This window comes from Equus quagga, chromosome 14, assembly GCF_021613505.1.
Source record: "Equus quagga isolate Etosha38 chromosome 14, UCLA_HA_Equagga_1.0, whole genome shotgun sequence".
NCBI classification, from domain to species: domain Eukaryota; kingdom Metazoa; phylum Chordata; class Mammalia; order Perissodactyla; family Equidae; genus Equus; species Equus quagga.
The window spans coordinates 24,442,625-24,454,950 of NC_060280.1; the positions used below are offsets into that span (position 1 = coordinate 24,442,625).

At 38.5% G+C, this 12,326-nt stretch overlaps 2 protein-coding genes across 2 annotated transcripts; one reads left to right on the plus strand and one right to left on the minus strand.

The window, feature by feature from the left end:
• Positions 1-2,567: 2,567 nt before the first annotated feature.
• Positions 2,568-3,512, plus strand: LOC124225358 (olfactory receptor 51I2-like). The gene has a single exon (XM_046637980.1). It carries the CDS (start codon positions 2,568-2,570, stop codon positions 3,510-3,512), a length of 945 nt encoding a protein of 314 aa, XP_046493936.1.
• A 6,602-nt stretch (positions 3,513-10,114) lies between these two features.
• LOC124225345 (olfactory receptor 51I2) lies at positions 10,115-11,053 on the minus strand. The gene has a single exon (XM_046637962.1). It carries the CDS (start codon positions 11,051-11,053, stop codon positions 10,115-10,117), a length of 939 nt encoding a protein of 312 aa, XP_046493918.1.
• Between the last annotated feature and the right edge of the window lie 1,273 nt (positions 11,054-12,326).

Consider the following 12,326-nt stretch of genomic DNA (forward strand, 5'->3'; position numbering starts at 1 on the left):
AGGTTGTCTGTGATTGAAATTTAGAGATTTTTCCTGCACTCCACTTCTGTCCCCAAACCCATACTCCCCATCTGTACCTCTTGGTGCTTGAAATTCCACTATCCTGGCCTCATTCTTACAGCTTTATTGTGAGGTTCCCAACATGTATAGACCTAGGTAGGCATCTTCTGAAGCTTTTGTGCAGTCTGAATTGTTCAGTATGGGTAACTCATACTCTAATATGCTCACTGGGCTGTGGCTAAAAGGCAAAAGAAGAGAGACTTTGTTTGGGAAACTGAAAGTGGGAAGACAGTATGGAAAGAAGATCAGGAAGCTCAGCCTTTAAATATCCCTCTTCATTACCACTTTATTGGTTCTCATTTACAGTACATATCTTGCACCAGGGTCCTGAAATTTTAAATGTTTTCCTCTGAGTTTTTTTTTCCTACACTACAGACATGAATATAAGGTCTGAAGAAATAAACTAAATTCACAGCTGATATATGGTAGAGCTGAGATTAAAACTCAGCTATTTGATGTTAGGAGAGTTATTTAACCTATCTAAATTCATTTTATGCTTAAAAATGTGTAGCAAAGAATACCTCCTTCCTCTGATATTTTATTTATCTATTAAATTAATATTTATAAATTAGAACTAGAACTAGTAATCTCTGAGACCTAGTCCAGGCCTCTAATCCCAGTTACTTGGCCAAGCATTGAGGACAAAATGAGGGCTAAGCAATGAGGACAGACAATTATGGGAACTTATAATTTAATGGGAGAGAAAGATACTAATCAAATAAACAGATGTATAATAATTCACTGTAATTCTAAAGTGAAAAGAGTCATGAAGAAAAAGATGTGTGAGGATGTGTAACAGGTACGTACGACCATGAGCAGAGAATTAATGAGTGATTAGAGCAATTGGAAGATGATGAGTTCCCAGGATGTACTGCTGATGCTGCTGTATGCCATAGTGAGGATGTTTGAATTCTTATTTCGAAAGGTAAGAGAAGCCATTGGAATATTTTCAGTAGGAAGGTAACATCATTTTACTATAACATAAATAAGTAGTTTGGCTGCTTTGTGGAGAATGGATTAGAGAGGAGCATGACACTAAAATGGTCAATCAGCAGGGAAGGTCCTGCAGAGATCCTGGTTAAAAATGCTGAGGGGTGGATTACAGTTAGAAGTGAGACAGAGAAGAGAGTCAATGTTAAGTATATTTTGCAAAGGTGCTAATATGTTAACTAAATCTGGGAATGGGAGAGGGACAGAGATGCCACCTAGGTTTTTCTGGGTTAAGCACAGGGATAGATGGTGATGGATTTTTATGAGGTGATAATATTGCAGAGGTTCAAATATGGTGATTAACAAAAAGTTTAACTTTGCATTTGTTGTGTTTGAGATGCTTATGAGCTGTTACAATTAATAGTCCAATAGTGAGTTGGATGCTTGAGTATATAACTAGAAGAGAAGTCTGAGCTAGAGACATAATTTGAAATAACTGACTCACAGATGAGAAAGAAGACTGACATTATGAGTAGAAAATAATTTTGAAAATGTTATTTATGAAAAAGAGCACAGAAATGAATGATTATTAGAAGAATACATGAGGACAATAACGAGGGTTTTTATTGTTGTTGTTGTTTGTTTGTTTCCTATGATATTAGATCCTGAAATTGATCCTCCATAAGGAAGCACTTGGTGTGGGGTGGGACATACCTGGAACTGATAAGAGTGACCTAAACTCCTAACTATCAAACTTGGCTGCCTAATAGAATTGCCTGGGAAGTTCAAAAAATACTGATTCTTGAGTCCCCCTGCCAGAGATTCTGATTTAATTGCTTTGACTGTGGTCCAGGCCGAGTTTTTTAAGCTCCTCAGGTGGATCTAACATACAGCACAGTTTGAGAATTTTTAATCTAAACAGAGGGGAAAAAAACAGGCGAACATGCAAGAGAGAAACACCAAGAGCAACCAGGCAGAGAGGATCATGAGATTTTGGTCTCTCAGTGAATAAGTGAAGAACTCAAGCAACAGAGAATGAGAAGCTGGGACGACGCCTGATTACAGGCAAGAGAAGAGGCACAGCTCAGAATTCAGATAAATTTCATCACTTTTATAAGAGGGCACAGATTGGTAAGTAGAGAGAATTTCAAAAGAATTCGTGGAGGACATACTGTACCTCACTTCTTGAAGAAAATAGTAGCTAAAAATTAGTAGAAAGAAAGGGCAAAATCACTTTCTGCCATTGGAAGAAGATTTGAATCTTTCTGTAAAGAATACAGAGACAGGAAGAGTAAAGAATAAGGTGCAAAAAAAAAAAAAAAAGTGTCAAAAGATTTTTGTAGGGAAGGATTTAGAGCCCAAGACCCATCTGTGGATATGGTCAGAATACGGAAGGCCTGAGATGTACCCAATGACCCCTAATGTGCTCCTTCCTGACCCTTTCATGATCTTTGAGATGAAATCTAAGTATAATTTTCTCTTCCATCTTGAGGATAGTGACCACTCTTGATCTTTACGTCTTCCAGTATCTGATCTGACTTTGGTTGTCTTTTCCCAAAAGCCACTCAGAGACCTCCATGGGAAGTTACAGGGCTAACATCTCAAGCACTACCAGCTTCACACTATCAGGCTTCCCAGAGGTGGAAGGCCTGGAGCACTGTTTAGCTGCCCTCCTCTTGCTGCTTTATGCTATTTCCATCCTGGGCAACATCCTAATTCTCTTCATCATAAAGGAAGAGCAGAGCTTGCACCAGCCAATGTACTACTTCCTGTCTCTATTGTCTGTCAATGATTTGGGCGTGTCGTTTTCTACACTTCCCACTGTCCTGGCTGCCTTGTGCTTTCATGCCCCAGAGATTGCCTTTGATGTCTGCCTGACCCAGATGTTCTTCATCCATTTTTTCTCCTGGACAGAGTCTGGGATCCTGCTGGCCATGAGTTTTGATCGTTATGTGGCCATCTGTCACCCCTTGCATTATTCTACAGTGCTCACTGATATCCATGTGGCTCACATGGACATATCCATCATCATCCGCAGCTTCTGCATGGTCTTCCCACTGCCTTTCCTTCTGAAGAGGCTGCCCTTTTGTAAAGCCCATGTGCTGACTCATTCTTATTGCTTGCACCCAGACCTGATCCGCCTGCCCTGTGGAGATAGCACCATCAACAGCATGTATGGCCTGTTCGTTGTCATCTCTGCCTTTGGTTTAGACTCAATGCTCATTTTCCTCTCCTATGCACTCATACTGCGCACTGTTCTGGCCATTGCCTCCCAGGAGGAAAGGCTTAAAACACTCAACACGTGTGTGTCACACATCTGTGCTGTGCTCATCTTCTATGTGCCCATGGTTAGTGTGTCCATGGTTCATCGATTTGGGAAGCATGCCCCTGAGTATGTGCACAAATTCATGTCCCTAGTGTATCTCTTTGTGCCTCCACTGCTCAACCCGATTATCTATTCCATTAAGACTAAGGAGATTCGTAAGAGGCTATGCAAGATGTTTTTGGGACCTAAACTCTGATGAGAGAGTACCTGATTAGGTAATTAGGAGTTTATTGTTGTTTCTGATTTTTGGGTGTAAATGCTAGCCCGTTGAGGGTTTCAATCTCCTTCTTCATATGGACCTATGATTGGGTACCTACCATTAGTTTTGTGGTATAGCCTGCCTATAACCCATAACTTAAAACATAAGGCACCTCTATGTTGTAATTAACCATGTCACAGCTTGCCATAAATGACTTGTCTCAGACCTGACAAGGAAGAGGATCTTCAGTTATACCCTTTTATTTTTCCCAATATACTAGTATCATCTATGATTTCAAGTAAATCTCAAAGCAGACAAAAACTAAAAAAAAACATGGATACATATGAATGATGTTATGACTTGGGATTGTGTTATTTGAGATCATAGGTATCACTCAATACTTTTTAGATGAATAATAGTTTTGAATATCTTTAAACATTAAAAATTAAAGAAACACAACAGCTATGACCAATATTACACTTTGGAATAAGAGCATCCCTGAGTCCTATAAATGGAACACACATGTTTGCTGTGCTGACTCTACAATATAAATCATGTAACACCTGAAATTCAGAGATTTAAAAGTAGGAGAAAAATTTTTTGGGAAAAAAGAATATGTTGCCATCCCTTGGGCATGACTGGGATGAGGATTAGCTTTCTCTAGGGAGATGGTAAGCACTCTAAATGGAAGGCTAATATGTACTAGTAGTTGATGGTGGAGAAAGTTGCCTTCAGCAGCATTGACAGTTTAGCCAATGATCTGCTGGAATATGGACTTTCCTGGCCTGTAGTGAGCAACCAAGTAGAGAGACTTCAGCATACGCTGGAGCAGAGGAGAGGTGGTAGATGAAGGTTATCAGGAAATTCACAAAGCATAATCCCTGGAGAGTAATAACGATAAAGGGAGAGGAACTCTCTGCAAATTCATACAAAGCTCACACAAGATAGACCACACAGGCCTGAAGACACCTGATTGAGGTAAGCAGAATAGTGTAGGGACCTTCACAGGCAGTGGACAGGTTATGGCATAGTTCAATTCTGATAGATGATTGGGGAAAACAGACACTGGGGCAGAAAGTTATTTTTTTAAAGAAACACCCTTTTCTGTATTTTCTTCATTACATAATTTTCTAAAATAAATCTACAGAGACCCAGTGACATGATCATTCTCCACACATAGCATCAGTATAGATTCCAATCTTAACAAACCTGTCATGAATGCCAAATTAACAAACCATTACCAAAAACAGTAGACTAAAAACCTAGAGATAACATTTTCAACAATACTAGGTGACACAGAAATCTCAAGTATCCTAGAAAAAGGTGGGTGTAGTCAAACGACTGAGGGCAATGAGATTAGAAATTGTATGGTGGGGGTCAATGCAGTAAAGGTGAATAACAAACCTTAATCCAACAAGAAATAAAAACCCTAAAAAACTGTACTCATCAGCTCTCAATAGGAGAAACTATACCCTAAGCAGAAACCTGAGCAGATGGCTTTGAGGTTGACTGGTGAAATTGGGAACAATCCCTACAACGTCCAAGTCCTCATGTGCTTAAGAGGATCCAGCAGTGCTGTGATGGCCCTAAGCATTTGAGAATCTCAGAAATGTTCAGCAAATAAGCTTTCCAAAAGGATGTAACCTCAGCCTGAAGGAAACCACATAAAACAGATAAAGATCACTTGAGTAAGAGAGAAAAAAGGTTTTGATGATGGGTTTTCACCATCATTTTACTTTTCAGGCTGTAGAGGAAGCAGATGCAAGGAAGTGCTACAGCAGCTAAAGCAAACTCCTCAGGCCTGTAGAGCCCCATGGCTGGAACAGAGGGCGGGAGCAAAACATCCTCTAGAAACAGACTTCCTCTGAGACTCACAAGTGGCCTCAAAGAGAGGTGCTGCTTTCCCTTTTGCACAACAACAGAGGGAGCCCGAGAGCCAAGAGGCTGGCCATGCTACCCTGTTGTCCCCTCCCAGTCCAAAGAATGCTCCTCCCAGTCACCCTGGAAAAGTACCCTTCCCTTATATGGGGACAAACATTGAATATAAGCTCACTCTATGCGCAGTTATGAGTAAAAGTGAAAGAAAACAATCAAGGAAAAATATTAACCCACAGCCCTGAGAGTCATGCTTACAATGGGAATCTTCCTTCTTCTAAAAAAAAAAAAAACTTTTTATATTCTAGTGCTTCAGTATCTACACCTGAGTATTACAAACCACATTGCTGACGTTAGTATTTTTTAGGCTTTTTTTAAAAAAAATTATGTATATCTCTTAGTCTCAACTACAGAATTGAGAAGTCACAGAATAAGGCAAGAGAACAGGAAGAGTGAGTACCACTGCATCACTGAAAGTATTTCTCTCATCATTCTGTGCAGTTTTCCCTTATTTATTTGTTTAACAAACACACATGGAATGACTAATGTGAGCCTAGCTTTGTGCTAAGCACCAGAGATGCAGAGACGGATGGGGCCTGGTTCCTGATAACAAAGAGCGTGTGATGTAGGGAGATGTTTCATTGCATCTGTCTAACTAGTTGAATATGGATATACTGAGCTAAGTTCAGAAAAAATAAGGGATCACTGCACAAAATGGTGCTGGAAATTTCTTTCAGTGACACAAAAGTACTCACTTTCTAGCTCTTAGTTGGATAAGAACCACTGAGGCACAAGCACACATACACTGAATATCACCTGTTTATATTGACTGTAGATGATAGAGAAATATTATGAAGAGGCAGAAAATTAAAAGCTCTTATTTTCTTAATATAGAAAAAATAATCCATTATGTACACGTGTCTATATATGTATATGTTTTACTGCTGCCTAATAAATATTGATGAATTTCCTAATAGTATTGCAAAAAAAAAAAAAGCTTTTCCTTTCTGAAATTAATTGTATTTGTTTAAACTGGGAAAATAAGTATTTAACTGATGCACTGACATCTAACTAAATGGTAAATTATGATCTTGATTATAATATTTTTGTGTGGGCTGAAGAGTAAGAGGGTTCTTTAAGAATCATATTAAAAATATACCGTGATTGCTTTAAAAATAGTGCCAAATTTTTCAGTTTATACCTAAATTGTGTCTTATTACTCTCCTTCCTCCTAATAACCATATAGTTGTTTTCCACATTATTTGTAAAAACGTTCTTGTAGACATTTGGATTCCAAAGGTGGTGCCGTGTTTCCTGTTGAATGTAACCATCAATCTCCATACCTTGTGAATAACAGACATGAGACGTATTTCCAATCTAGGGCCTGTTACCCAGTTGCACAAAGTTTTGAATATACATGTTTAGCAGGAAGTTCTTTGTTGGAGTTTCAGATTTATTTTGCTTGCCTCTTCTACATTTAGTAGAAGACTTCTTCACAAATTGCTGCCACTTGGATTTTTGTGTTAAATCGCACAATAGATGTTTTCACACTGCCATGTCACATATAGAAAAAGCCACTTTGCACTCTATCAGTTCTAAGCTGTTTAACATTTACAGAAGAATTTGTCTCAGTCAGAGACGTTGCGCTTGGCTGTTAAGACTAATGATTAAAGTTGACTCAAGCCATTGTTGCTTATAGTCTGTCTTTCATTGTGAAAATACAGATTATCACCTAGGAAACTTGTTCTCCTAGCGTGTAATATGGGATGTTTGTCTTAAATATATAGCCTCATGGTTCTCAGCGTTAATTCTATCCTGCCACACTTCTGTGAATATTGACCATGTTCCAGCACTAACACTCCTGCATTGCACTGCAGCCGTTGAAAACGTGGTGTAGCTTAATAAGGAGGAATTTAAAAGGAATATGCACTTAGTAAACACATTCTAGGAGACTTTGACATACCCCTTCCATCCTTTTTCGGATCAGTTTTTCTCATAAATGCTAATGACAAAATTCCATAATCAGTGGAAACCTAACATCATGCCTGCCACATTATAGTTTTCAATAAATATTGTTGAATGAATAAATAAATAAACGAGTTGTTATATTTTTTATAAGCAAACTAACAAAAAGCAAAGCTTATAGGAAAAGTAGATTGCCACGGGAATTATATTCAGTCTCCCAAAAAAACTTCGTATTTTTTTAGACGTGGGCTTGAGTAAAAGAGAGTGACTATATGTCTCTGCTAGGAGGAATGGAGCTTCAGAAACACTTCAGGGAGAAATTTTCCTTAGCACTGTGACTGACAGTAAATAATGTAGGATCAAACTTGTCTAATAACCAGTTCTTTTTTTTTTTGCATTTCTATTAGTGGAAATCAGTTTTTCATCTAAATTTTTAATAAACCCTGCCACAGACAGATGTTTTGGATGAGTGATACATGACTGCAGAAATTTATAGAAGTTTTGTTTGGGGATTATACTTTCCATTGAGGAGTGTTGTAGGCTTATGCAAATATCAATAAAATATCAAATGTTTAGGTGGTGTCAGCTGACTTCGGAGTTACGTACGTAGAAAACAGACTAAATTAAATAATCACTTAATGGATAATTTACCTCTTTTATTTATTTTGCTACATGTATTTGATAAACAAGTTTTCCATGGATAGTGGAAGAAAAGAAAAAGGAGAAATAAAACACTTTATAATATAAATATGAACACAAACCACATATACCTTCCCCTAGTCGAACAAATCCATGGGACCAAATCTTGGTTTCTGACATTCATGTCAAGTGACTGCTTGCTTGGCAGTCCTCCTCTTCCTCTGCAGAGGGTAAATCCTTGGCAGTGACTCTTGATTAGTTGAGGTTAGGAGATTAATAATTTACAAAGTAATTACCAACTTTATAAGCTCTTTATTGTTTCTATAAAACCTGAAAGCATTTATAAGCACAAGTCTATAAAATATGGGTTTGTGCTTTTCATTCCATATTAAATTCTAGTTTTATTGACTTTTCTATGACTCTTACTATAAGGCACAGAGATCCAGAATTCTATGCCACCATGACTCTTATTCTAGTTTCTTCTCTTTCTCGCTTCATTGACCCACACCACATGGGCCCTGGACCATGAGATATGCACTCATGACAAAGCAAAACAAAAGCGTGACCTTTGTTATGTAAAGATCTTTTTCCATAAACTCCAAAATAGTTCCCTTGCAAGCTTAGCTGAACCATATTCAGTATTTCATTTTCTTAAGTTAGAGGCAGACCTTAGGGACCTAAAACAAAAGAAGTATAAGAATTTATTTTCTCCTTTTTTCTAGGCCAAAATGCAAATATTTTACTGTTTCAATAAGGAAAAATGTTGAGTTCAAAGAAAAGCTTGAGTCTTTTGTTGTACTTATAGACATTTTTGGAAACCTAGATTTCAAATACTTACTTTATCTCCGTTCAGAAATAGTTCCCTCCCTCTGGCACCTGACAATTCTCCTTGATATTTCCTCAATAGAGTTTCGTACAGGGAGAAACGCTTGATAACTGTATGCTCTGATACTATGAGGTCTGGCCCAGTTTCCCTGGTGAGCTAGGTTAGACTTTGTAGGGAATCTCTTTTACTTTAGTCTAGATGTAAGCTCAGACTTAGTCTGAGAGCACTGAAATCAGGCCAAGGAATTTCCTATTGTAGCCTACCTCTCTGGTATCAGAGAAGGAATATACAAGGCAAATCAGTCTAAGCGAAAGTCTGAAAGAACCATTTTCTAGTTTCTAAATCATAAATGCTCTTCTCTGCCTATTTCAGGCATTTTTGGAGTTGGAAATCCTAAAAGGACACAATTGCTGGCATTTGTTATCATGTCAATGTATGCAATAAAATAAAAATCCCAAGAAGGAAAGAGAAAGAGAAATTATGCATCTAATACAATGTCAAAAAAAAAAGTTTATGGTTCAGCAGTTTAACATGGTTTTCTTTGGGGGAGGATTGAGTGGTGGGCAGATAAAAGAAGCAGAAAAGAATCTGTAATTTCTTCTGGACATGAGTTTTCCAAGGTCATATTTGTTCATACAGCTTATGGCAAGTTCTGAAAGTATATCACATTTCACTTTGTGAAGTTAAAACAACTCAAGAATGTTTGGGAATGAAAATGGTAGTGAAAGGATAGCAATGGTAATGCTAATAATGATGCCAGTTAGACAGAGAGGCGGTATTTGTAGCGGTTGGGGACAAATACTGACCAATATTGAATCTCATCCAGATCACATATTATCTATGTTAATCTGAACAATTTGCTTTATTATCTTTACCTCATAAGATTGTTATGAAGATTAAACAAATTAATGCACATAAATAATTTAAAACAGAACCAGGAATTTTTAGGGACTCAATGTATTATTATTATTAAATTAGTAATATTTATTATTATAGAAAATGATTCCTGGCTTAAATTAACTCTTCTCTATAAAATTCTAATTACTCATTTACCTCCAACATTTGTCTTCTAATAATGCCATTGATGTTTGCTGAATGTACTAATCATTTGCTTTAAGTTTTGCAGCTCCATTTCCTGATCTTTTACTTTTTTCCCAGTATGTATTTCTATCTTATTCTTCGTAATGATCTGATGATGATGATGATGGTAAAAATGATGACAATGATGATGATGACACCATGGATAATAGCATATGGCTACAATAACATCAGGTTTTAAAGCCAAATATGAAAGTCATATCTTGATGCGGTGAAACATGTGGACAATGGCTCGGCGGATCTCCTTTGTCTTGGCGCTATAAATGAGAGGGTTGAGCACAGGAGGTACAAAGAGGTAAATATTGGACATGAGGACATGTATGTAGCGTGGGACATGCTTCCCAAAGCGGTGCACTGTGGAGACCCCAATCATTGGCACATAAAATGCAAGTACAGCCAAGATATGAGACACACATGTGTTGAGAGCTTTGAGACGTTCGTCACGAGAAGCAATAGCCAAGACTGAGTGCAGAATGAGCACATAGGAGATGAAGATAAAAAACAGGTCCATGACAAAGGTGGATACAAGAACAAAGAGTCCGTAGATGCTGTTGATAGTGATATCAGCACAGGCCAGCTTCATCATGTCTGGGTGCAGGCAGTAGGAGTGGGAAAGAACATTGGATCTGCAGATAGGCAGCCTTTTGATGAGGAAGGGAAGAGGAAAGAGGATGATGAAGCTCCGAACAGTCACAGCTAAACCCATTCCAGCAATGACTTGATTGGTGAGCACAGTGGCATAGTGCAAGGGATCACAAATGGCCACATAGCGGTCAAAGCTCATGGCCAGCAGAATACCCGACTCCATCATGGAGAAGGAATGAATGAGAAACATCTGGATTAGGCAGGCATCAAAAGCAATGTTTCGAGCATCAACACAGAAGGTTCTGAGCACAGTGGGCAGTGTGGCCATGGACATGGCCACATCACTGAAGGATAGCATGGACAGGAAGTAGTACATGGGCTCATGGAGACTCGCTTCCACTCGCACAGCCTGCAGGATCACTGTGTTGCCCCCCAGGGCCACAGCATACATCAGACAGAGGGGCCCTGCTAGCCAAGAGTGAGAGCTCTCCAAACCAGGGATACCAGTCAGGAGGAAGGAGGCAGGGTGAGTGACATTGAACAATCCCATGGCAGGAGGAACCCAAGGCACTTTTTAGGGTCAGACCTTCTCAACTGAAGACTTCTGAGAGTTGTACTTACTAGAGGACAAGAAACCAGGGAGTAAGAGATGCAGCAGGTGGTGCCTACACAGTTGGAAAGTGATATATTCATGAAATTACTGGTTTGAGGAAAATGCAGGCAAACTTCTCTTCTTCATATTTTAATTATCAGGCCCTGGGCTGGGCTAATATTTCCCGCTGTTTTATGGAAGGAAGAAATTGACAAAAGCTTCAAGCATACAAATTAGTTACAAAGAAAATGTTTAAACTATATTATCCAGAGTTTTAATGTGTTTTAGAAGCATCATTGAAGGGAAATATGTTAAGTACAATTCATAGATATTATGAAACGACATGAGGAATTTGAGTTAATCAGTAACTTTTGGAAGTGCTTAAATATTTACTTAAAAATGTTGCTTAATTCAGATGTGTCACTGATTACTGACAGAATTTCCCAGAGCTGGTTTGAGTTATGGTGTGTGCTTGGTCAGGGAGCGGAAGGGGCAGTGGGCTGTGGAGGAAATTGACTGCCTGCGGACATCAGCCTTTCATTGGCAGAGTTGCTGCAAAAAAGCAACAAAGAAATCATATGTTTGTGCAAAGGCACAAAGCTGGGGTTTTTTTGGGAAAAAATATGAATTCTTCCCTAAATATGCTGTAGGTACACTAACACTCAGCCTGTGGGATAGTATTGTTCCAAATACAGACTTTCACACCCTTACACAATCATATGTACTCAGAATATCCATTATTCACCTAGACACATTCGTGTATCTTCAAACCAGCCTCATTCTGGATCCTCTTCGTATGCTTCATAACCCTCACCCACACCTCTTTCTCTCTTTCTCTCACAATCTTACTCATTATTCAAATATATTTGACACCCTCTCTTGAACTTTATACTCTTTAACATGCACATGACCGGTCATGCTCGTACTCTCATCCACATGGACATATGTACAGCAGTATATATGCCTAACACTCAGGTGTACACGTAGATTTGTATACACACACAACACTCTACCTACATATCTATAGACTCCTACTTTCCCACTGTCATTAACCCATTCACCCACGTAGGCACTATCTTTCCTGGATGGATTGCATTTACCTCCATTTTCCTAGAGTGGCACTAAACATATTACTTACTCAATTCCTAGAGGCTAACCCACAACGATTTCTTTGTGAGAATGACTATATTTTTTGATTTCCTATCATCCTGATGTTTTTGAAATCCTTTCC